This window comes from Bos indicus, chromosome 4 (assembly GCF_029378745.1).
Source record: "Bos indicus isolate NIAB-ARS_2022 breed Sahiwal x Tharparkar chromosome 4, NIAB-ARS_B.indTharparkar_mat_pri_1.0, whole genome shotgun sequence".
NCBI classification, from domain to species: domain Eukaryota; kingdom Metazoa; phylum Chordata; class Mammalia; order Artiodactyla; family Bovidae; genus Bos; species Bos indicus.
This window is the reverse complement of record NC_091763.1, coordinates 65,813,806-65,838,726: the sequence shown is the minus strand read 5'-3', so window position 1 is coordinate 65,838,726 and position 24,921 is coordinate 65,813,806. Positions and strand designations below refer to the sequence as shown.

Here is a 24,921-nt window from a genome sequence, read left to right as displayed (position 1 = left end):
CTGGGCTGGGTTGGAGGTATGAGCACTCTTGTTGGAGACCCTAATAGTAGAGGACCTTGTGTGGTGTCTTGGGAGGCAGGGCTGGGCTGGCCAGGGCCACTAGAACATCCGTCTACTGGAGGAGAGCCATACGTCTGCTCCTAACTATGAGATGGGGCAGAACCCAGCCAGCGTTCAGAGAGCCGAGGGAACTGAGAGTGTGGCTATAGCCATGGGGCTCCAGTAGTGAAGAACATTGTCTCTGGAGCCATCTCCCTGTGTTTGCATCTAGGTTACACCCCTTGGTAGCTCTGTGACTTTGGGCACCCTAATGCACCCACTGTGCCTCAGTTTCCTCCTATGGAGCGTGAGGACGGTGACGGAGCCAGCCCCAGAGCTCCGTGCGCAGAGCGCCTGGAGCACTGTGTCCTGCGCCGTATTTCCAGTGGTCGTTAGCTTTCACTGTGGGTGTTTATCACCCTGGTTGTGATCTCTTAAGGCAACCTTGAGACAGGTTAGTTATAGTCAGGTAGAAATGGGAGGGAAGCATGGCTGAGAGGAAGCAGCCTGAGGCAAGGCTAGGGATGGACGCCCTGTGAGATTCCCAACCACCAGGCCACACAGTTCTAATGTCTATGTGCTGGGGCTGCAGGAGAGAAAGGCAACGAGGCCACGCTCTTCTGGGGCACAGGCCAATCTCCTGCCGTCCCCTCTGCCCTCGCTTCAGCTGTCCAGGCTGTGGGATCGGCCCTTTCAGGCTCCAGAGAAGGCATGAGAGCATTTGGTGGTGAGCGCAGAGGGCGGGAGGACTCATTGGTTATGGGACCAGGCTGAACACGCCTGCTGTCAGAACACCCTCCTCTGGCACAATTCCTGGAAGACGCTGAGGGTCCGGGCATAGCCCGGGGAGTGTTCTGGCCCTGACAGCACAGATGCCCCTTGGGTAGAAAAAGGGGGCCTGTACTGAGACCTGCACAGGGAGGGTGCCGTCCCTGAGGTGCCGAGCCACCTGCAGTCCACTCCCCCAGAGCTGATGCCTTGGGCATGACTTTCCCTGAGGAGAGGCCCAGAGCCTGGCCTGACCCGGAGTTAGGTGGGAGGGGCTCTGATGTAGGAGGGGTCCTGGCCTTGGCGTTGGGAGTCCTGGGTAGGCTGTCACTTGCTGCCTGTCCCTGGCTTTCTCTGTTTCTTCATGGGCATCACCCAGTGGGCAGTCTGTCAACACATCACGCTCACCTCCGGCCTGGAGCAGGGGCCCTGGGACCTTCTCTGTTTTATTCCTTGGTCACGTGTGGCCTCAGGAACGTCACCAGGTTTCAGTGGCCTCACCTGGAAAATAGAAGATGGAGCAGTTGGGGGGTAACTTTCGGCTCTTTGTTGTCCAACTGTGATTCTTAAAGAAGAACCTTAAATGCATGGGAAGGAATGTCTTCCAAATTACATACGAGGCAAGCTAAACAGGCAGAAAGGACGCCTTGTATTAAACACACCAGAGCAGTGTGAGCTTACAGCAATGCATCTGAGAGATGAGCAACTCCGGACAGCATCATGTGCCTTTAGGAAAGCCAGGACTGAGGCCACCTATGTCCACACTGTCAGGTGAAGCAGAGCTGGAAGAGGGGAGCTCTGTGGAGCTACTGTGGGTCATAGTAGGGCGTGACTGCTCACATTGTCCAAAGATCTGAGGCCCTGTCATTGCCCTGATGGCCCTGGGGTGATCCTTCAGCACGAAGATCGTCTACATCCTTGTCTATAAATGGGGTCTCCCTCCTCCCTTGGCCTGTACCCCCAGGAGTTTTGATGAAGCCCAAGCCAGACAGTGAATGTGAAAGAGGTTCTGCAAGTGGGGTCCTCACAGCAGTGGGAGCTGCCTTCTTCCTGCCACACGTCTGGGCTCAGGGCAATTCTCCGTCCTCTCCTGGCATTGATCTCTGGGTGCGAGCAGTCAATATTTGGCCCTTGCTCTGGAAGGCGGTGTTTCCCGCCTGCAGTTGAATTTGTGTTTTTGCTGGAAACTGTTGAGCCATCTCAGCACTCCCCTCACCAAATTCATTTTTCATGGCCTGGGCCTAAGAGGGATTCCTCGTGCCAGGCCTGGAAATTAACACGGAGCCACGTCTGCCCAAAATAAATAGCCTCCTTACTGTGTTTTCATTACAGCTCACCCTCCTGGTGAGATGTCTGGCCACCGCCCCCTGCGAGCTGGGGGATGGTCCCGCCCCTGCCTCCTCCTGGGGTTCTCAGTGGACTCAGGTCTCTCCAGAGCCCCAATGGCTCAGGGGAATGGCCCCTTCTTCCCAAGCAGTACCAGACATTTTTCCAGACCCTGCTGGTGCGTTCCAGCCCATTTGCCTGCCTGGGCTCTCCTTTCAATGCAGGCACTTTGCCCTGTGGCCGTTCATGGCTTGGCAGCTAGAATTCGATGAGATAATTTTAATAAATGTTTTTTAAAACCAAATGGGATATTTGGTGTCATTCAGTCGTGTTCCAGCAAAGGCCAGATGCTCCGGGTGGGGGTCATGTCCAGTCTCACCTAACCTGTCCACACAGACAGGCATATCCTTGGCTCGGTGAGTGCTGCTTGGAGATGTCCCCAGGACAGTGGAAAAGGCTGGCCTGAGGATAATAATAGTTCTCTACATTTGCAGAGAGAGTTAGGCTTACAACGGGCATCTGTGTTCATTACTTCATTGCAGTCCTGCAAGTAGGGGGAAATAGGCCCTGGGAGTGCCGTGGCCTCCCCAGACAATTGGCAGAAGTATGTAGGCATTTCAGAAGGGGAAGCTGAGATCCAGAGAGCTTTGTCACTCCCTAAGGCAACAGGCAAGCCTGTAGTAGAGCCATGACAAGGGTAATCGTGGCCTGAATCCTCCCGGACCTCTGTCCCCCCCGCCCCACCCCCATCCCCATGCAAGGATATTAGCATTACTCTTTGCAATTGTCAGAACATTTCCACCGACCTGGCCTCATAGGATGTGCCCTGTAACCCAAGGAAACATGCGACAGAGATACTCGTTATCCCCATTTTGCAAATGGGAAACTGAAGACGACAGAAGTGAAGTGACTAGCCTGAGGTCACAGAATTAGATGACACTGATTTAAGATTGTTGTTAATTCATTCACTCCATTTCTCCACACCCCCCCAAAACAAACAAACAAACAAACAAACTTAAAGTTACTTAGGAGATGCAGGAGACGCAAGTTTGAGCCTTGGGTCGGGAAGATCCCCTAGAATTGGAAATGGCAACCCAATCCAATATTCTTGCCTGGAAAATCTCATGGACACAGGATCCTGGTGGGCTTCAGTTCATGGGGTCGCAAAGAGTCAGACACTACTGAGCTCACACAGAGATAAAAAGTGATGTCCTTGGTTTTTTGTTTGTTTGTTTTTTCGGTACTTCAACTGTAATAAACCTGCCCTGTCTTGCCTCTGAGTCTTTGCATATGCTTTTCCTCTCACCTGGAACAAAGTTCCCTTCTCTTCTGATTCCTCCTTGTCCCTTGGGTTTCTGTCCAGACATTGCTTCCTAAAGAAAGCTTTCCTTGACACTCCCTCCTTCCCAAAGCCTCAGGTCTGTATTGACAGCCCTTCCTATGAGTTTCCAGAGAACCTTGTATTTCCCATCAGCATAGAGCCCCTTCCCCACCCCCCTTTTTTCAAGTTGCTTGTGATTCTTTGTTTCCTGAGTTACTTCTTGTGAGGGCAGGCCTATGTCCACCTTGTTCCCAACTTCCCAAGTAGAGCTTTAGCAGGCACATCCTCTTGGCACAAAAAGTTCATCCAGTAATTGTTTTTTTTTGGAATGACTGACGAATTAAATAGGTGAAAATAAAGATTTTATGTGTATGTAATATTTAGAAAATGCTATGCTATGCTAAGTCACTTCAGTCATGTCCGACTCCGTGCGACCCCATAGACGGCAGCCCACCAGGCTCCCCCGTCCCTGGGATTCTCCAGGCAAGAACACTGGAGTGGGTTGCCATTTCCTCCTCCAATGCATGAAAGTGAAAAGTGAAAGTGAAGTCACTCAGTCGTGTCTGACTCTTAGCGACCCTGTGGACTGCAGCCCGCCAGGCTCCTCCATCCAATTGAACTATAGTTGATTTACAAGGTAGTTCAAGTATATGACATAGCAATTGAATATTTTTATAGATTATACTCTATTTAAAGGTATAAAATAGTGACTGTATTTCCCTGTGTTGTACAATATATTTGTGTGATATACATGATGGTTTGTGGGCTTCCCTGGTGGCTCAGATGGAAAAGAATGTGCCTGTAATGCGGGAGACCCAGGTTTGATCCCTGGATCGGGAAGATCCCCTGGAGAAGGGCATGACTACTCCGTATTCTTGCCTGGAGAATTCCATGGACATAGGAGCCTGGCAGGCTGCAGTCCACATGGGATTGCAGAGTCAGACCCGACCGAGCGACTAACACTTTCACTTTCACAAGATAGTTTGTACCTCTTAATCTCCGACCCCTTTCTTGCCCTTCCCCCTTTCCCTCTCCTCACTGATATATATCTGTGAGTCTGTTTCTGTTTTATTATTTAATTCATTTATTTTTAGATCCCACATAAAAGTGATAACATATAGTATTTGTCTTCCCCTGATAAACTCTATATTTTGACGAAAAGAAAATATTATCAGAAGTGTGAGCTAAAATAGTTTGAGTAGTTGAATATCATATTTGGCTCTGAGCTTCCTAGCAGCCAAGGCAAAACCAAAATGGAAATACAGTAAGTTATATAATTCTCATTCTTCCAGGAAAGTAAACTTTTTTTTCAGTTTTAAGTTCAAAAAGAAACTGATCACCCATTAATAACAATGACTATTATTACAGGCAGCATCTCCAACAATAACTCACAGAAGTGGTATTGTCCCCATAGGAGGATGAGTAAGGCCTTCACACCCATTTGCAGCTGGGAGAGCGTTCCTCTAGGAAGCAAAAGTGACATAGTCCATCCTAGTCATTCATGGCCTCTGGGCCTGCCGGGCTCACTGGACAGGCGGGCCTTGAGGACCCGCACCAGACTGACTGTTAACGCAGGTGTCAGGCCCTGTTTGAAGTACTTTACCAGGGCGGTCTCACTTAATCTTCACAACAACCTCATGAGGATGGCTCCTGTTTGTATGATCCTTGTTTTACAGATGAGAAGACTGGAGACGAAAAATTAAATGTCCCTGTGGTCACATAGCTAGGAGTTGGGGTTCAGAGCCGGAATGTAAACCCAGGCAGCAGACCTCCGGCTCCAGACCAGGGTTTGAGATTAGGGGAAGGCAAGTGGGGCACTCCTCAAATTCAAAGGGGTCCCCTCAAACCTCAGTAATCAGCATAAATGACATTTTAGTGCAATAGTTAAAAACTATTAAAATTAATCTGAAAAAAGTTCATGATGAACAGCAAAAAATTTTGAAAAGACAGGCTCTGCCCTTGCACTTGCCAGGCTCACCTCACTGGCACCTCCCCACCTGACCCTCCTCCGTCCTGCTCCCTGCCCAGTGCAGTTCTTAGGACCCCGTAGGAATAAGGGATTTGGAATCGGAGGGAGCCCCCTGGATTCCCAGTGGGCTGCCTGCAAGTTGTGTGACCTTGGGCCAGTTGCTCAATTTTTGAGCCCAAGTTTCCTTGCACAGCAGAGGGCAGTGAATATGGTGTTTATCATATAGGCCTGGGGTAGTTTTAGTTGTTATAATGAGCAGAAGACACTTGCATGGTAGTGGAGGCCAGCACTGTCCACGAGCTTCCAAGACTCTGAGGCTGTGGGTGTTTACTCCCTTCAGGGGCACTGCGTCTGCTCCATTGTCACTCAGGCTTGTGTGTTCCTCATCCCTTTGGGAATCTGGTTTGGGAGACCTGCATGGAGTCTGCTGTGGGGCCATCTGGCAACCTCTGGGACCCAGCTTGAAGCAGCTGGCTGGCTTGGAATCAGCCTGCTCCCCGGGGTATGGTCCCCAAGGAACCCAGAGGAGGGAGGTGCAGACACTTGATGGGTTCTCACTGCTTTCTCCTCTTTCCAGTTTGAAGCAGGCCCTTACGGATGTGTCCTGCTCACCCTGTCGGCCATCCTGTCCAGATCCACAGAGCTGTGAGTATCTTCCCCACTTAGTTCCCAGAGCTGGGCTTATCTGTCTGGTCACTGCAGAGCACACAGTGGGTGCTCAGTGAACCTGGTGGAAAGGATAAATGGGGCAGTGAACTGGGGGATCAGTAGGCTAGTCGGGGAGAGAGCAGTTTCATCCTCTGTACACGTGGGCAGCACTACCTTCTCCTCCATCTCCCCACATGTACTGGGGAGTGCAGGGGACTCAGATCCAAAAGACTCCCCCTACACCCCCTCAAGAGCTCATAGCACCCCTGGGGTCCTAGCAGCACTGCAGTGGGTGAGTACTTGAGGGTGCATGAGGACTCCCCTGGATGTGTGCAGGGCTGGACAGTTGAGGCTGGGAGCTGGGAGATGACCAAGGGCCCTGTGGACATGCTGTAGGCCAAAGCAGTCCCAAAGGCTTCCAGGTTCGTGTCTAGAGCCAACTCTGAGGGGTACACCAGGGCCTTAGAGGCTGGGGGAGCAGGGAGGTTGGGTCCCCGACTGGTACTCTGGGCATCTCTGTCAAACTCAGGCTCCCAGGCTGCCTGAGAGCTGGAGCTCTTTCATCACCCCCATTCCCTGGGTGCTTTCTAGGCCTCTTTTCCATAGTTGTCACCTGAGCGTTGTGTCACCAGGGAGGGTACCAGATTAACAGCACATTAATAGGTTTGTAAAGTAGAATCGATTACCCCATCTACTTTCAAGCAGAGCGCAGACCCCAGAGGACATGGAGAGCTAGGGGGATAAATTTTCACTTGACGGGGTAGCAGGGTGTGTATGTTGTTGGGGAAGATTTGAAAACAGCTCTGAGTAGGACAGGTGGTAAGAGTAGCTACGGGGTGCCCAGACTGGCGGGGGGCCCGGCAGAAGGAGATGCTTGCTCCCTGATCCTGGGCCTGGGTGGGTCTTGTCCACCTTCCCCAGGCCTTGGGTGCCGGTGGGAGAACAGGGAGGCCAGAGCTCTGTAGCCTCGTGCTGCGGGCTGGCCTGCTGCTCACTGCTACTGACCTTATTAAATGCGTGTGTGTGCACTTTCTAATGGCATTTTTCTTCTAATCCTACCATAATGATATGATTCATTCCTGGCTGGGCTCACGTGCACGGAGACCGTAAGCCGCCGCTCTGCGTTCTCCCCAGGCCTGGGTTTGCTAATCCCTGGGCTGACCGGTGTGTGGGGGACAATCTTGAGCTTCCTGACGGGAAGACCAGGCCTTTCTGCAGTCCTCTGGGCCTGTTTCCCCCTCTGCATGGGGGTCCCCTGACTCTGAGGGTTGAGGTCTCTGTGCTTAGAGTGTCTCTGCTGTTGGTTCCACTTGCCAGCCTGGAAGCTGGGCCCCCTGTTCACGCACATGCTCCTTAGGGAGCTGCTCGTGCAGCCATGTCCATCTGAGGGGCTTTCGGGGCCCCCCCATCCAGACTCTGCTTCATGTTCTCCAGAGCTCCACCAGTGGGGTGGCTTCTGCCACCTCCCCGCCCCATCCAACCAAATCAGACCCCTAGGTGCCTGCCTCAGCTGTGGTACCTGTGGGGCATCTGTTTTGGGGTAGGCTGCCCCGCTGCACCAGCCCAACCTCATGCCCATGGGAAGGGACTGCCAGGCCCCTCCGCCTCCACCATGCACAGACACAGAAAGGGACATACACATACTCAGACACACACATACACATGCAGACACACAGCACTGTGGGGTCCTCTTGGCCCCAGAGAGAGTATGTAAAGATGGTCTCTCCTGCTCACGGCCCCTGAGGACCTTCCGTGTGAACCGGAGGCCTGTGGTTCTGAAACCTTCCTGGGCAACTACAGCCATCCTGGCCCCTGCCTGCCAGGAGGACCTCACAGAGACCCGCTCAAGCATTGGCTCCAGCAGCGCATTGGCGGGGTTTGTCTTACTCCTGTGGCTCCCCTTTCCCTTCTCCTAAGTAAACAGCACAGAGAGCATTCTCATCAGAAGTAAGAAGGACAGCAGCCAGCATCTAGGAAGCTTCCTACCTTCCAGGTCCTTGGCTGTAATGTTTTACACAAGATGCGTTTAATCCGCACAGCAGTCCTGTTGGGTGGCAGTTGCCACCTCTGTCAGCATCTCTTTCAGATGAGAAAACGAGGCTCTGAGAGGCGAGTCAAGTGATTTGCCCGAGAGTTACACAGCTCACCTTGGGCAGCTGGGTCCCAGACAGGACTCTGGGTTTGTTGTTTAAGGACTTGAACTTGGGAGTAAAACAGACTTGGTTTCATGCCTGCCTCCATACAGCTTGGAGCCCGAGTTTCTTAACTCTGTAAAATGGGGCTGATAATTCCTACCTCACGGGGTTAAATGAAGAAGTGCCTGTCGTGTGCCTGGCAGGTCTCCAGAGGGTGGAAGGTCTTGGATGGCGGCTGTGATTAGTCCCGTCCCATCCTAGCTGTGCTCAGAGCCTCTCTTGTCCTGTGCTGTCCTGTCTTGCCCTCAGCCTTGGCTGGGTGCCTTGTGGTGTAGATCAGGCCATGGGGATGTCCTGCAAACGGGGGATGGGTCCTCCTTGCTGCCTGGAGACTCCTCTCTACAGAAATCCCAGTTCTGCAAACACTGCTTAAAAACCACAGGACCAGGCAAACCCAAGGGCCTCCCTGCTCTGGGGTTCAGATTTAGCTTTGCTGAATCCTTTGATACCATTTCAGGGTGATCTGGGGCATAAAGTGGGTAACCCAAAAGAGAGCGCAAGTCTCTCAAATCATATACATGGGGCATAACACGGTAACCCAAAAGAGAGCACAAGTCTCTCAAATCATATGCTCTTCAGCCAGGAGAAGCGGAGCAGGGATGGCTGGGAAACACACCAAGTTCTTCACAAACATAGTGTGAGTCTGTGTGCGTGTGTGGCCGGATGTGTGTGGATGAGAGATGAGTGAGTCTGGAGGCCCGGGTGTGAGATGATGTGGGTGTGGGTGATTGTATCTGAGACTGGGAAGGGTAACTTGATTATGTGTGTGAGGAAGTGTGAGTGTGACCGAGAGCACGGCCGACCCTCCTCCTAGCAAGGCTCTGAGATGCATGTCTGGGTCCCAGGGGGGGCTGTCACCCCAGAGTCATTTCCTCGTGTCCGTGGGCTGTCCCCAGTGCTGGGTGGAGCCAGGGTGAAGGTACCATGGACAGACAGATGCAGCAGGGTACAGCCTGCCCCCTTCACCCCCAGAGGCTGAAAGAACCGCAGCAAAGCTGGCCTTTGAGTTTTGTTTACTCCAGGCTGAGTGCAAAGCCTTCAGAAGGCTTTATTATTTTTCTGCTTGATTTCAAGCCATCTATTTTCTTTCCTAAGATCTTGAGTTGCTTACAGTAAATCTCATGCAGGCTTTCATGTTCGCCTAGCCCCCCTGCTTTCCAAACCGCCTGGCCCAGTACTTTCCCCAGCACATTCTCAGAAACCCCAAAGATGCTCAGGGTTGTGGGGTCAAGGTCAGCTCCATGCCAGGCCTACAGAGCACAGCGCAAGGGTGTGCCAGCCCCTCGGCACAGGGAGGGCTCGGGCAACGCCCCTTGGGTGACTTAGGCCCAGGGGGTGGGGGGAGACGGCTTGTGAAGAAAACCTTTTCATTCAGTAGACCTTTGGCATTCATTACAGTGGCAACTTTGGATGCCCAAGGGCAGTCTTGAAAGTTCAGAAGAGGCAGTACTTTGTCATTTGCTGAAGTAATTTTTGGGCAGCACAAGCCAGGCACTGAGGGTGTGGAGCAGCCCCCACGCCATGTGGCTCTGTGTTCTTTGTAACCGTCTCCAACACAGTGAAAACAGCAATGCCGTGAAACAGCCTGGAACTGAAGGCCAGCCATGAGTGCCGGTTAGGCAAAGGCAAGTGACAGAAAGGCAGTTCTTACCATAAGCAGAACACTATTGATTGATTCATGTCACGCCCAGGGCTTTGGGAGTGGCTGGATCTAGAAACCCAAACAGTGTCTTTGGGACTGCGTGTCCTCCCTTCTGTCTCTTCACTCTTCCTCCCTGTGTCTCTGCCATGTTCCCAGGGGAGCCTCCTGCATGGTGGGCTCCAGGGAGCCTTTTCACTGGCACCCCTCAGCCTACAGGGAGCTGTGTCATGTCCCCACTTCTGATACCTAATAGTGGCCAGGCCTGGGCTGCACCTATTGTGGGGCACGTGAACTCAGGGAGCTGCCCCCGAAGGTGGTCAACCCCTCCTCCCCCTGCCCAGACCCACCACACTGGCTGGGGAAGGGATCAGGAAGGGATGGGCTGTATGGCGAGGAACTTGAGGTGTGGGACATATCCAGGAGCTGGAGGGGGCTTGAGCTTGGGGGTGGGTTACATCTGGGCCCGGCAGGACACCCTCAGAGATGGAGAGAAGCAGCAGCGAAGCTTCCGGTCTGGCTCAGGGGGGCTGGGCTGGCTGGTGGCTGGTGACATAGGGATTTGAACAGAGGGCTGTTCTGGTTGAGAATCACAGGATCTTGGTGGCCCCGGATGTGCTGTCCTGGTGGGAAGGGATAGACAAGATTCTCATCAGCGTTCTCCTCCACCCTCCTGTTGCACCCCCTAAACCCGAGCCCAGGAAGGGAGGTGCACACAGAACCGCCCAGACTGCGTGCCCTGACTCCACCCTGAATGGAGCGTCGCCTCTCTCCCCTGTCTCTTCCAGGTGGGACACGGAGACCAAGCAAAATGGTTAATGGCCCTCCTTCCTGACATGGCAAGTTCTTTTGACTATAGGTAGGAGACTGGAGGAGAGGAACTTTCTCAATCAACAGGTCACCTTTAACCTGGATTTGAATTCCAGTGGAGGCCGTATTTGAAGGCAAAAGGAAAAGAGGACGGCAGAGGACAAGATGGTTAGATGGCATCACCAACTCAGTGGACATGAGTTTGAGCAAGCTCCGGGAGATAGTGAAGGACAGTGAAGTCTGGCATGCTGTTGTCCATGGGGTCACAGAGTTGGACAAGACCTAGCGACTGCTAACAACAGCAAAGGAGGAGGGGTAGTGAGTGCTTTCAGCGGTTGCATCTGAAGACAGACAGAGCCCGGGGGCTGGATGCAGAGAAGGGTGATCAAGCCCAGACCACCCCAGGGTTAGTGGCAGAACTGGGAGGGTCTCTTGATGCCCAGTGCACCCAGCAGCCCTCCCCACTGACCCTAGGGCTACACCTGCTTGTTCCACGAAGGGCTTGCTCAGATGCCTGGGTAGAGAGGACTGGCCCCAGGAGGAGAAAGAGACCATTTACCTTTGGAAGGAATCTCCTGTTCCAGTCTAGCTTCAGCTGCTTGGGTGGGAAGCATGTTTCCGCCTGCCTCTGACCACGGCCTAGGACCCCACTTGCAGAGGCTGTTCCATAAGATGGATATGGGCAGGCTCACATCATTTGGGGTCCATCTGCTGTGCACCTGCAGGGTTAGGGCCCAGTTCTGGGTGCTGTGGGGCTGGACGGACAGTGTCACCCTGACCCTCCAAGTCCTTGCTGCTTGGAGGAGCAAGGCTGGCACCCAGAAAGCAGTGGGTATGGGGGTGGCCCTCTTTGGAAGGGAGTATCCACAGAGAGATGGGGCATCTCTCTCCTGGATCATGGGAGGTGTCTCTTTATGGAGGAGATGACATATAGCAGAGCTTGAGGGCTTCATTGGAAGGGTCGTGGCAGGCAGCAAGGATAAAGCGGTGACAGCCAGCTGAGAGGTCTTCAGGGAATGGTTCCTCCAGGTGTGGTTGGAAGGAAGGTGTGGGCACGTGGGGGGTGGACCAGGAGCGGTGAGGGGGGAAAGGGATGGGGAGGGAAGGGCTTGGACATCTCTGTTTTCTCTTTCTTCATTTAGGTCCGTCCCTCTCTCTCCATCCCCGTACCTTGCCCTGTTCCTGGGTCCCTGTCTAGCCCGTTCCTCTTTAGGGCCCCTGCCGGCAGAATGGAAATAGCACCTGTTCCCTCCCATCTGGGGAGCTGTCTGGGGTTTGCAAGTCTTTTTTATGGGCTCATCCCTTATCGCAACAACGCTTTGAGGTGGTTATTGTTATCCCTGTCAGAGGATGCCATACTGAAGGCTCAGAGGTAGAAAACAATTTACCAAAGGTCACATCACAGGTGGCAGAGGGGACCTGGCACCCAGATGTTCTGACTCATTGTCAATTCCCTGTCAACCTTCCTGAGAAAACAGCCAGTATCCACCACATCCAGATCCTTTTTAGATGTCCATGGCCACAGTTCAGTCACTGGGAGTGGAGCCTCCATCTATTCTGGGTTCTTGGCCGTGATACGAATAGTCGAAGTTCCAGGAATCGTGGCCGCTCAGTCATTGTTATTTTTTTTGTTGTTGTTGTTATGGCTGTTATCATAGGAAAAAGGAAGTGACATTTCCCAAATGTCAAGTGCTTTATATAGTTCATCTCATCCAGTTCTCACAGCAATTCTGTAATAGAAAAAGGTGTCTTCATACCCATTTTGCAGGTGGGGAAACTGAGGCTCAGAGAGGGGAGTAATCCCAGCGTCCCTGAGTTGAGAGCCCAGGTTCTCTTAGTTGTTCCACAACTGTCCTTTCACTGTTGATGTTGCCCTCAGGAGTCAATAGACGTCCCCGCAATAGGTGATGGTTTCTGGAGGCCACTGCAGGTAGCCGGGAGTGCAGTGGACGGTGCCTTATCTGGGGGAAGTTCTCCTGGGAGGGATAGGCAGGAGCTGGCCCAGTGGGGTCTGGGGGTGCCCTGGGCCTGGCGCCCCAGAGGTCAGGTGGAGGGAAGGAGGCTGGTGAGGTCCTCCTGCTAAAAATAGTTGGTTAATTACCAACTATTTTTAGGCATGATGTTTTAAATATCAGAGTCGTGGATCAGACACACTTGTTCACATCCTGGAAGGTCCCCGGAGACCTTTCTGCTCCAGGCCTCTGGTTTTATAAATGAAGACACAGGCTGAGAGCGAGGCAGTGACTTGCCCGAGGTCACCCAGCCAGGCCGGGACCCCACTGACCCCGCCTCTCGTGGATTCTGATTTTAGGTGAATTTTGGCTGTAGACCAGAACCCTATTTCTCGGCCACTTGGGCGTATCCTTCTTATTCAGAAACTTCTGCACAAAATGCCCAGATTCACACATTCACTCGTGTGTTGGGTAGGCTTTAGAGTGAAGGGATAAGCTGTGTCTCAGCCAGGGAGGGTGGCGACCAGCCGTGGGGTTGCAGGGCTCCCGTGCCTGCCTGGAGCTGGCCGACTGGGCTGACTGCTCTCATGGGTTTCAGGCTGCACTGTGTGATGTTGGTTTTAGGTCAGGGACACAGTCCTGGCCTGCTGACTCTGTATGACCCCAAGTCTCTTCACTTTCTGTATCTCAGTTACCCCATCATCACGGAAATGGTGGTTCTTGCCTGCTGGCCTCCAAGGCTTTAGGGAGGACTTTCAGGTGTTCCTGAAAGTGTCGGAGACCTCAGACCCTGCAGGTCCGAGGCTTGTGCACTGGAAGCTGCTCAGAGATAGAACCTTGGTCCCTCCAGGCCCTGTGCTGGAGGGAGGATTGGACAGAGCCAGTGGAGCTCTCAGACCAGCTTCAGCCTGAGAGTGAGCTGGCACCTGTCACTATCTCTGGGCCAGCTGCATCCTTTCTCTGGCCATTCATTCTCCCATCTGCACAATGCTGGGCCCTGGGGAATGTGCCAGCCCTGATGCCCTCTTCGTTCTGTTTCTTGGTGCAGAGCAGCATCTCAGGACCTCCCGACATAGGCAGAGCTGGGAGAAACCGTCTTTGCTGACACCCTGGGCAGAGCCCCCTCCTCTGTCAGCAGGTGGCCTGGACACCCCCAGGGTTGGGCCATTACCCCAGACCATTGATCCAGGTTCTGGCCCTTGGCTTCCAGAATGCTGAGGAGGTTGGTGGCAGGGCAATTAGGGCCAAGCCCCTCCTCGTAAGTTTCCATGCCTTCGGCAGGTCCGCTCAGGCTCCCACCACTTTGTGCTTCCTGCAATCTAAAATCCAGGCAAGTTCGTGTTCCTTGAGGGGGTCCCCAGTACAGGACAGTCTCAGGAGACAGACTTCATAGGCCCTGACTCCTCCTGGCTCCTGTCACCCAGTCTGGTGCCTGGGTCCTTGGGCTCTGCAGAACTCCCCTGGGTCCAGTGTTGTCTAGCCCCCAGGAGGACCATGGAAGTAATAAGCTGCTCATTAGACTGGAATGGTGGTCAGTCCTAGGGGAGGGCCCATTGCAACTCGAAGCTCAGAAGCTCAGAAGGTAGGGACCCTAGAGCCCTGCAGAAACCACCCCCCACAACTGATTCAGCCCCTACTCCTGGGACACTGCCTGGCCTTGAGCAAAGCCCCTCATCTTACCAAAGGGGAGACTGAGACCCGGAGAGGGGAGGTCTGTGGCCCACAGTGAACAGGGGCTAGAACTCAGGCCTGGTGCTGGCCCTGCCATGTGAATTGCCTCATCTCTGGGCAGAGCAGAAGCTGCTGTTTCTTTGCTCCGAGACTCCTCACATTCAGCTCTCCAGGGATTTCCCCTTGAGGGAGGTCTGGGCATCTAGATTTGCCAAAGTTGTAAATCTCTTAAGCCATAAGCTGCTCCTTGGCGTCTCCCAAACGCCCCAATATGAAATACAGATGTTCCTCCCTTTTAATATCTGAGTCTACTTCTAAATTTCCCATCATGTTTGCACCTAAGGATGCAATTACCATTTCCTCCCATTGTCCTCGCTGCCCGTCCCTCTGCTCTCAGCTGACGCAGGCGCTCAGCCCTGCTGGGTGAACAGGAGACTGTGAGACTATGAAGATCAGACTGCTTCTGAAAGCTTCGGGGCGGCTCGGGGCCAGCGATGCTTATCAGTCTACCCAGGACCCCTCTGAGCTTATTTTCTTCCCTTCAGAAGATGCCTGTGTATGCCACGAGGAGTATTTCCATCAATTCTTCTGCCTGAGCCAGCACCAGCTGCACGCCACCCTCGGCCATTTGTTCCCCCGTCCTCCCAGCTGGCTCCTTCCAGGCCTGCTGGGCCACGTCTGGTGGGCCAGCCTCCAGGCCCCTTCCGACGGACCCCCACCTCAGTGTTTTTTGGCTGGGCCCTGCAGTGCTAACCCAGGGCCGTGTGGACCACGGACCATCCCCGTTTGACCACAGTTAGTAAAAACCACAAGAAGGGGTTCCTCTCGTGGAGTCATGGAGCTGGGGCGTCTAAGGTGGAACCAGGGTGTATGTTTTAGGTTTATGGACTTATGACAGGTCTTAGATTTAAAGCATGAAACCGAGGCCAGGTTTTTCTTCTCTTCCACCGTAAGGAAAAACAAACGTCATGGTTACTTGGCTCTTCCTACCTCTGGGCTACCTCTTGGCACTCTCTTTGGGGTGGGGATGTAGAGGGCAGGCCAGGCCATGGCCCGTGCTGGGTGGGCAGCTATAGGGGGAGCCAGCTCCCTGGCCTCACATAACACCCCTACCCCCGGTGTTAACCTCTGAGCTTCTTTCCAGGTCTATAAAAGCTCAGTCATGTCTGACTCTTTACAGCCCCATGGACTGTAGCCTGCCAGGCTCCTCTGTCTATGGAATTTTCCAGGCAAGAATACTAGAGCAGGTTGGCATTTCCTACTCCAGGGGATCTTCCTGACCCAGGGATCAAACCTGCATCTCTCACGTGTCCTGCATGGGCAGGTGGATTCTTTACCACTACCGCCACCTGGGAAGCCCTTCCATTCTATAAAATATAGTAATTGCCATTTCCCCCAGTGGCTGGAGGTTTGAAAGGCTGTCCTCTATAAGTGCAGTCTGTGGCGGGGAGCTCCTTTCTTACTACCCATCCCACAGCTCTGTTGAGCAACAGTGCTTTGTGTCCTGAGGGATTTACTTTGGGGTAAAAGGAGTACTGTCTTCATGGTGAGCTTTGCATACATTACGATGGTTTTGAGATTTAGGGGCAAGGGGCTCGCCTCCTAGTGCCGACCTCACATGTGACAAGGCCACTGCTGCCATGACTCTGCGTTGTTCTGGCCCCCAGTAGCATACAGTCCCGGAAACCTCTTCCTTTCAGTTTGATGGGTTTCTTTTGGCAAAGCTGCTTTTCACCTTGTGCCTTTGCGGGCGCACCCATTCTGAAGGTGGAGCCACAGGGGTGACGTGGGCGAGGGGAATACAGGCCACTGAGACTGGCAGCTAGATCCCCCTCCAGCGCCGTCACGCATAAGCTGAGTGTCCTGGGCAAGTCAGTTCTTGGAACCTTGGTTTTCTTTCAGGATTTAGGAAACAATGATTATACTCGGCCTGATACAGAGTTTGTGCCCAGGTGGCGGTAGCTGTTGTTTTTGGACTCAAGGAGGCATTCGGGGCCATTCCTCCTATTTAACTGACTTGTAGACTGAGGACAGGGCTGGGGATGTCCAGCCCCCACTATCAGTAACTGACAGAGTGTGAATGCAGGGCGTGGATTCCGAACCCAGGGCCCTTTCTGCTGTGGCATGCATCTATCACCAACCTCTGGTTGTCCACAAAGGGCCCGATGAAGCCAGAGTGGAGGCCGTTGCCCAGAGCAGAGTGAGTCCCAGGCTCTGGCCCCGGGGTGGGCACAGAGCTCAGAAACTTGGGCTCCCGACAAAGCCAGAGTCCTGGGCCTCAGCCTGGAACCCAAGGGGAGCCCCAGCCATCCTTGAGGTTTGCCCGGCAGCCCGAGTCAGGCAGACACGTGCTAACAGCCCTTTCTTCTTGCTCTCCAGTGTCCGCCAGGACTTCGACGTCCCCACCAGCCACCTGATTGGAGCACACGGATACTGCACGCAGGTCAGTGGGGAGGGTGGTAGGGTGTGGGACAGCCTAGCACGTCTTTCCTTTCCTCTTCCTTTCTGTCTTTGCTCCTGCTAGCTCTCCCCGAGCAGCTTTCAGGTTCTGCTGGGCTTCCTCATCACAGAGACCTAGAAAGGGAATTCAGGTTAGCTTCTGGTTCTGGGCTTTGCTGTGCCCAATATGTGTGCCTGGAGCTGCAGAAGGTGCCAAAGAGACAGACCCAAGCACTGCCCAGCCAAGAGCCCTGGTATGGACGAGGGGCCCAGGTCCAGCTGTGGCGACGACGGCCCTGGCCCCCTGCATTTGTACAGGATATTGTCTTTAGGACCACCCTCCCCTCTGCATCTTCACAGAGGGGCCCTCCAGGGGCCTTGTGGAGAGCAGGGCTCCCTTAGCACAACTGCTTGTCTTCAATCCTCCCGGTCTCCCGATGATGCAAGGAAAAGGATCTGTTTAAGATCCTATCATGGCAAGCACTTCCCTGGAAGTCCAGCGGTTGAGAATCCACGCTTCCATTGCAAGAGTCACAGGTTCTAATCCCTGGTTGAGGAACTAAGATTCCACGTGCAGCAAGGTGTGGCCAAAAAATAAATAAAAATAAATTTAAGATCCTGTCATCAGGCGTCAGGACTGGGAGCCAAATGCTACACCTGACTTCTGCCTGAGCTTTTCTCTGCAAGGCAAGGCCTCCCTGAGTGGCCGCCTGGCCATGGTTAAACCTGACCCTCAGTTCTCCTCTGGGGGCAGCGTGTGTAGCACAGACTGGGCTAGGTGGAGCTTCTCTGCCTGCTGGGCCCACAAAGGACCCAGCGGTCCTAGGGGTCCTGGCTCACACATGCCAGTCCTGAAAACATACCTAGGCACTACACAAGGGCTAGTTCAGGGCCTGTGGTTTGTCTCAGGCACCCAAGGAGATGTGAGGTTGGCTGTTGCCCAGCCCCCAGAGAAAGGTTTCAGGCTGAGCGACAACCAGGAGTGGTCTAGCCCACTCTGGGTGCCTGTCCTCCCTGTGGGAGCTTCCCCACGCAGGCAGAGAGCAATGTGACCCAGGGGAGGTCACTTAAGCAGCATACAGAGGATATAGAACAGAGCCTGGGCTGAATTCTGAGCCGTGTTGGCAGTTTCACTTGTGGCATGGGCTGGGACAATTTTCTTTCCCTCGCTGAACCTTGGTCTCCTCATTTGTAGAGTGAAACACTGGGACTAGATCAGTCTTCTTCTTCTTTTAAGTATTTAAGTATTTATTTGGCTGCATCGGATCTCATTTGTGGCACACAGGCTCTTTAGTTAAGGTGCATAAGCTTAGGTGCCCTGTGGCATGTGGGATCTTAGTTCCCCAACCAGGGGTTGAACCTAAGCCTCCGACATTGGAAGGTGGATTCTTAGCCACTGGACCACCAGGGAAATCCCTAGGTTCGTGCTTTTTGAACTTGGATGTGCACATGAATCCTGCAAAATCTTGTTGAAGAGTCGGCTCAGATTCAGCGGGCCTGGCCTGGGGTCCGAGGTTTTGAATTTGTCACAGGCTTCCAGGAAAGGCGACGCTGCTGGCCCACGGATGACACTGAGTTGTGAGGAGCCAGGTGATCACTAGGCTTTGCCACTGTGTGAGTTTTGAGACTAGGGTCAGGGAGCAGCCTGTCACTGCTTCTCATTTTGAAAAGGCTTCCTGCTCTGAGGAAGGTTTTGGGATACCCCTCACATGGGGGTCAGGACCTGTTCTTCCCCTTGAAAACCATTTGGGAACACTTGAATGTGTCTGGAGAAGGCTGTGCCTTTCTTCGGCAGCCACTGCCCCCAAGGTGCAGTATCTCAGAGCAGACATTTCCTCCAAATTCCTTCTCGCTTCCTCTGCAAGAACACAATGAGGCCCCCTCGGCATCTCCCTTCAATAATGGCCCCTCTGCGGCCATCAGAGGGGACTCTTTTACTACCTCTGGGCCAGGGAAACGTGTTGACGGAGAGATTTATTAAGCTGCGCATCGCTCTCACAATTCAGGGGAAAACACTTCTGTGAACTCTGCCCTCCAGAGTTGATGATGGGCAAGGGCTCTTAACAGCTGTTCCCACGCACCACTGGGGAGATTCCTGCGGGCTGGCCTCAGACATGCAGCAGCCCTGGCAGGAGGTAGGTCAGACAGAAGGTCCTGCCCCAGCACTGAGGCTGGGCTCGTGCAACCTTCCTTAGTGGTGCAGCAGATACTTAAATGTTCCCTTCATCTTGTGTCTCTGGATGGCCAGATGGTCCCCTGAGGGTAACGAGTGAGGGGAGAGGGAAGGGACGCCAGAAAGGGAGCCGGAAAGTGAGGGCGGGAGTCTGGCTCTGTCGCTAAGCGGCTGTGTGGCCTGGGCAAATCCTCTCCCAGCGCTGAGCCTGATTCCCCATTCCTAACAGGAGGCTGGAGCCCTGGATGCTCTGCTCAGGGAAGGCCCTTGCAGCCACCCTGGCACAGGAGGCGCTGGCTGAGGGAGATGGTCAGGGAGTCACTGCTCCACGACTCTGGTGGTTCTGGGGTTGGCAGGTGCGCTGGGTTGTCAGGTGTGCAGGAGCTGAGTCCCAAGGCCATGCTGCTGACAGGGCCAGAGACAGAGCAGGAGCCCAGGCCGGGGCCCGCCTGCCCCCACCTCCCCGCCTCTACTGGCCTCTCCTCGCCCTCCTCCCTGGAAGACCCTGCCCTCGCTGATGAAATCCTAGTACAGCCTGAATCTGAGTTTCTGGTGTCTCCCCATTGTCAGCTTCCTGACGTTGAGAACATGCTCTGGTTATGTAAGATGTTATCTGTGGGGGAAGCTGGGCGAAGGGTACACAGGAACCCTCTGTGCTATTTTTACAACTTCTTTTGACTCTGTAAAATTATTTCAAAATTAAAAAGCTTATTAAGAAAAGAAAGTCCAACACTTTAGGACCCACCCAAATGTCGCTTCTCCACAAAGCGTCTCTGACTCAGTCATGTGGTCCTGCGTCCGTGTGGCCATGAGTGCTCTGTGCACACATTTTTTACAGCTCTGGTCACTTCCTACATTGTTCTTCAGGCATGCAGGCCCATACCTGATCCTCCCTACTCTAGACCCGGACGCTGGAGGTCAGGAGCCACTCTTTCCCTCCATCAGGGACACCGCCCCCTGCCCCTCAACGGGGTCCTGGGTGCAGCTGATGCTCAGTGACTGTGGAGTACGGACGGATGAGTTCCCAGAGTCGCTTTGATGAGCAGAGCTGGCAACTTCCCGGAGGGCTCGGGGGAGTGCTGGGTGCGGCCCCTCTGATGTCAGGCTCTCGCTCTCCTTGCTTTCTTCCTTCCTTCTCTTCCCTTTTTCTCTTGTTCCCCGCTTCACCTTGACAAGCCTTTCCCCTTTCTCTCACCAACAGGAACTTGTCAATCTGCTCCTGACCGGGAAGGCTGTGTCCAATGTTTTCAACGACGTGGTGGAGCTGGATTCTGGGAACGGGGACGTCACGCTCCTCAAAGGCATCTCCACACGCAGTGACATAGGCTTCCTGTCCCTCTTTGAGCACTACAATGTGTGCCAGGTACCCTCAGAGAGCTCGGGGCCCGGAGACCCAGGAGCCCAGCTCCTGGGGACCCTCAGGAAGGAGGGAGAAGGAGAGCTCAACTCCAGGTCCTGGGACCGGGGTCCAGTCTCAATCACAGAGGCTCCAGGAAAAGTGCGGTTTCCCTGCCATCCAAGGTTCACACCCACAGCCAGCAGACACCCGGAAAGGGACTTCAGGGGATTTGTAGCGTGACTGTGCGTCAGAACGGCCGCAGTTGTCATGTGTGTCTGTGTGGGCCAGGGGGTCTTCTCCAGTGATCAGGACCTGAGGTCTTGGGCCCCATGTTAGATTCCTAGAGCTGTCTCAACAAAGCGTCACAAGCCGGGTGGCTTAAAACCTCAGAATGTGGTGTTTCATGGCTCTGGAGGACAAGTTCTCCTAATCCAAGTCCAGAATCAAGGTGTTGACAGGGCCATGCTCCTCCTGAAATCCACAAGGAGAATCCTTCCTCGTCCCTTATAGTGTTTGATGTTTTCCAGCGATCCCTGGTGATCCTTGGCTTGTAGAGGTGTCACTACAGTCTCTGCCTCCAGTGTCACACGGCCATCTCCTCCCTCAGCTTCTCCTTCTAAGCAGACAGTCATGTGGATTGCGGGCCCACTGTACTCCACTAACCTCATCCTAGCTAAGTAACCCATAGCAGTCCTGTTTCCCAATAAAGCCACATGCTGAGGTACAGGGGGCTAGAACTTCAGCAGATCTTTTTTTGACGGGACACAGTTCAATCGCAACAGGTCTCAGTCTGTTTGCAAGCGTTTTGGTCCCTCTACCTCCCCTCTCACTATAGCTGGAAAGGATGTGACCCCCAGGTGAAGCTGGGCAGAGGGTAGGGTGACAGTTATCTCTGGCAGCATGGGCAGAGGACCGCTGGGCCCTGTGTTCTTGTCCCTGCCTGCTGCCAAGCCTTCTCTGAGTCTCGGTCTTCCTGTTTTCAGGGAAGAATTGTTCTGTGGTCGATTTCGTGAAAGAGTTGCCCTGAGGGAATAGCAGGAGGTCTTTCTTCAATGACCAGACCCGCAGAGGTTCTTGGAGGGTCAGGATGAGGCCTCATAGATCTTATATCCCCAGAACCAGGGATGCAGAGACTGAGCCAAAGGGATGCTCAGAGCATGCCAGGTGGATGGATATGTGGGGTAGCTCAATTTCATCATGGCCTTCCTGCGTGACCACATGTTCAAGTGTGCTGTCTCCATTGAACACCACTGTTTGGGTGGTCCCATCCCCAGATCCCCTCTCAGGGTGACCCCTCACCCGCACAGACAGGAAGCAACCCCGTGGGTTCCAAAGACTTGGGGAGTAAAGAATGAGTGACTCACTCTCAGATGTGCTGATGTCAGGAAAGCACCCAGGAGTGCAGCCATGTGGTCCATGAGACGCACCAGGTACCCTGAGCCTTGGACCCTGTGTGGGCTCTGCAGGCATTCAGCCGAAATTCCACGGGCTGAGAGGTAATCTTGACCAGGCTCACAGAATCCCAAGGCTTACTAGGAGCCCTGATCTCACTTTTGTGTGGAGGGTGTTGGTCAAAATGTAAACTATTTTCCTTTGGTCTGTTGGGGGTAATTGACAGGGACAGCAGTTGGGCGTCATCCTTTCCTTGGAGTAAAATGCTGATTGCAGAAAGTCAGATCCTACAATGATCCGAATCCTCAAATCTACATGGCACCCCCACCCCAGCCCCCACTGTTTGTTTGATTGGAGATGGGTGCTCTCTCTCTCTGAAACAAGGGGTGGTTTGCTCCTCTGCCTCGGGACAGCGGCCTTGCTAAAGAAGGAACCCTGGGCCTCTCTCCTTCTCCCCAGAGCTCTGTGAGGACCAGGCGTCTGAAGGAGAAGGTGGAGGCCTGGCAGTTGACCAGAGTGCTTTCATCTCCTGTAACTCCACCCTCCATCTTTTGGTTCTGAGTTCCCCAGAGAACTCATGATTAGCCACATCAAACAGAAGGAATCCAAGGAGGTTTAGCATGCAGGCCCAGACCTGGAACCAGAGCCAGGGCCCCCACTCAGCCTGGCCTGGTCTTTTCCAACAGGCAGCCCAGATGTTGTTATGGGGAAGATCTGGTATTTGGAGCAACCTAGAAATGATGTCCACAGCAGAGCTGTTCCGATAAGGCTGAAGCCTTTCTTTCATGTAGCTGGCAAAGCCAGGCCTGCCTTCACTCACAGCCCATCCCCAGGCTTCTCGGTGCAGCCTCTGGCTGGGAGCCCGAGTTCTGGGCCCTTTGAGGGTCTGTGGGGGGTGATAGGTCCTGTCAGGTGACCCACACTCCTCCCGTGCCCTGGGAGAAGCAGAGGCAACTCTGGGCCAAAAAATGCGCCCCTGTCATAAGTAACGAGCCCCTACCCTTCCCACTCCAGTCTGGCTGTGTCCTGGGGAACCTAATTTGTTCTCCATGACAACTGGACTGGCCTGGCCCATCTGACTTCCCCTTACTCCCTCCATCCTCAGGCTCAATGTGAAGGCTAGGCTGCACTGGGAAGACCAGCTCCTCCTGGCTCCCAGTGGCCATGGCGATGGGGGACTGACAGGCCAGGGAGGAAAGCACGGCACAGGGAATTTCACTTAAGGGCTTCCCCACGATCTGTAAGTCACGTTCATTGCTTGCCTTCATGGAGGGACCCGGGCAAAGACTGAGCTTGGCAGGGAGAGATCTGCCACCCTCCTCCCCTTTGTCCAGCTCCACAAACAGCACCATCTGTCCAGTTACTTGAGCCAAGAGTGCATTCAGTCCATCAAGAAGTCACGGGGCTCCCACCCTAAGTTGTTTCTCAAGTCCTCTTTCACCCCTGTCTGAGCCACCAGCCTCGCTGGTCTGAATACCTGTGTCAGCCCAGCTGGGCTCTGGCTCCTGTCCCCATCTCCTTCCAATCGGGCTCCTTCTCTGAAGCCAGTGTGATCTTTAGAAGAGTAGATTGATTGATCACATTATTCCATTGCTTAACAACCTTCCATGGATTCCCAGTCCTCTGAAACTGTTATGGGCTGAATCGTGTCTTCTCCCTGATCCTCAACACAGCATTGATTTGTTGAAGTCCTGGCTGGCAGTACCTTGGAATGTGACTATGCTTGGAGATAGGGCCATCAAAGAGGTAGCAAAGGGGAAAGAAGTCCGATGGTTGGGCCCAAATCCAGCTGACCAGTGTCCTTATAAGAAGAGGTTGGGACACAGGTACACGCTGAGGGCAGACCACTTGAAGACACGGGAAGAAGCTGTCCATCTTCATGCCAAGGAGAGGGGCCTCAGAAGAGACCACCCCTTTGACATCTTGACCTGGGACCGCCAGCCTTCAGAATTGTGAGAAAATTAATTTCTGTTGTTTGAGCTGCTCAGTCTGTGGAACTTTGTTACGCAACTCTAGCAAACTAATACAGAGACTATGTAGTCCAGACCTTGATCGATAAGGCCCTACATCCTGTCCCTGCTTTTCCCACCCTTCTGTTTTGACGTCACTGTCACTTCTAAGAGGAAGCCTTTCCTAACCTCATCACTCTTATCTCAGTAGAGGTCTCCTCTTGTGGTCCCCTGCCCACCTTGTCATTCTCCATCACAAGAATCTTAATTCTTTGCTTCACAGGCCTCCTCTTGCTTTTACATATCCCATTTCATTGCTTTTGAGATGCAGACTTGCCCCACGCATGAACACTTCTGAGATTTTGATGTATAGTGGCGGTTGATGATGCGTCCGGCTTTAACCGCCAGCCTGTATTCTTTCTTAGTGACACACAACTAACGGTGACTCCCACGGCGTCTTAGATTCAGTGACACGTGGTGCGAATGTGTCTGTGTGGTTATTTGTTTACTGTCTCCACCTCATTCATGGGTAGCCCCACAAGGGAAGGCTGTTCTGAGATCCTTCACCACTGATGCCTGGGACTGAAGTATAAGTCCCGTTGAAAGAATGCGATCCTTGGAGATGGCGGACTGTCACTTTGCCTGAAGTCAAACGTTGGTCCTTTTGAATTAGGGCTTTAAAGCTGGCAGTCCGTGAATGGGTTGGAGGCATTCACATACCTCTGTCCTGCAAAAGATGCAAGAATCCATTTAAAACTACAAGTTGACCCTTGAGCCACTCAGGGGTTAATCTGCATATAATTCGTCATAGGGCCTCCATATCCGCCATTCTTCTGCATCCAGAGTCAACCGGCCATGTAACACTGTAGTAGTTACTATTGAAAAATACCCATGTATGAGTGGACCCACACGGTTCAAGCCCACGTTGTTCAAGGGTCAACTGTAATCCCTGAAGATTGTGCTGCACGTTCACCCACTGGGGCCGTGCCGGGGGACGGGAAATGTGCCCCCACCCTCCTTCCTTGCCCCAGGCCTTTGGTCAGCTACCCTAGAATCCACAGGAAGCAAATTTCATCTTTGGAAAAAAGTCACCCAATTGGAAGGGGCTCCTGAATGAGAAAACTCATTTATAAATTCCCCGGGCAGCTTTTTTTGCCCTTAATCTTTTGACCATTGCTTAGATGGCAAGCTGCCCTTTTGTCCCTCTGCTGGAAAATTCAAGGTGGCTGATTCTGCAGACGCCGGTTCCTGGCAGGCTGCACGGCACTTTTTCCTGCAGTGAGCGAGCACT

The 24,921-nt window shown here is 53.5% G+C and overlaps 1 protein-coding gene across 8 annotated transcripts in view; it reads left to right on the top strand.

Annotated features, from left to right (window-relative positions):
• MINDY4 (MINDY lysine 48 deubiquitinase 4) overlaps positions 1–24,921 on the top strand; it is a 139,655-nt gene that overhangs the window by 100,241 nt on the left and 14,493 nt on the right. For all 8 annotated transcript variants that reach the window (XM_070787882.1, XM_070787884.1, XM_070787885.1 and 5 more), the window contains 3 exons: positions 6,001–6,068; positions 16,718–16,781; positions 20,152–20,313. In XM_070787882.1, coding sequence (XP_070643983.1) covers positions 6,001–6,068; positions 16,718–16,781; positions 20,152–20,313 — 294 coding nt within the window. The remainder of the gene's footprint in view (positions 1–6,000; positions 6,069–16,717; positions 16,782–20,151; positions 20,314–24,921) is intronic.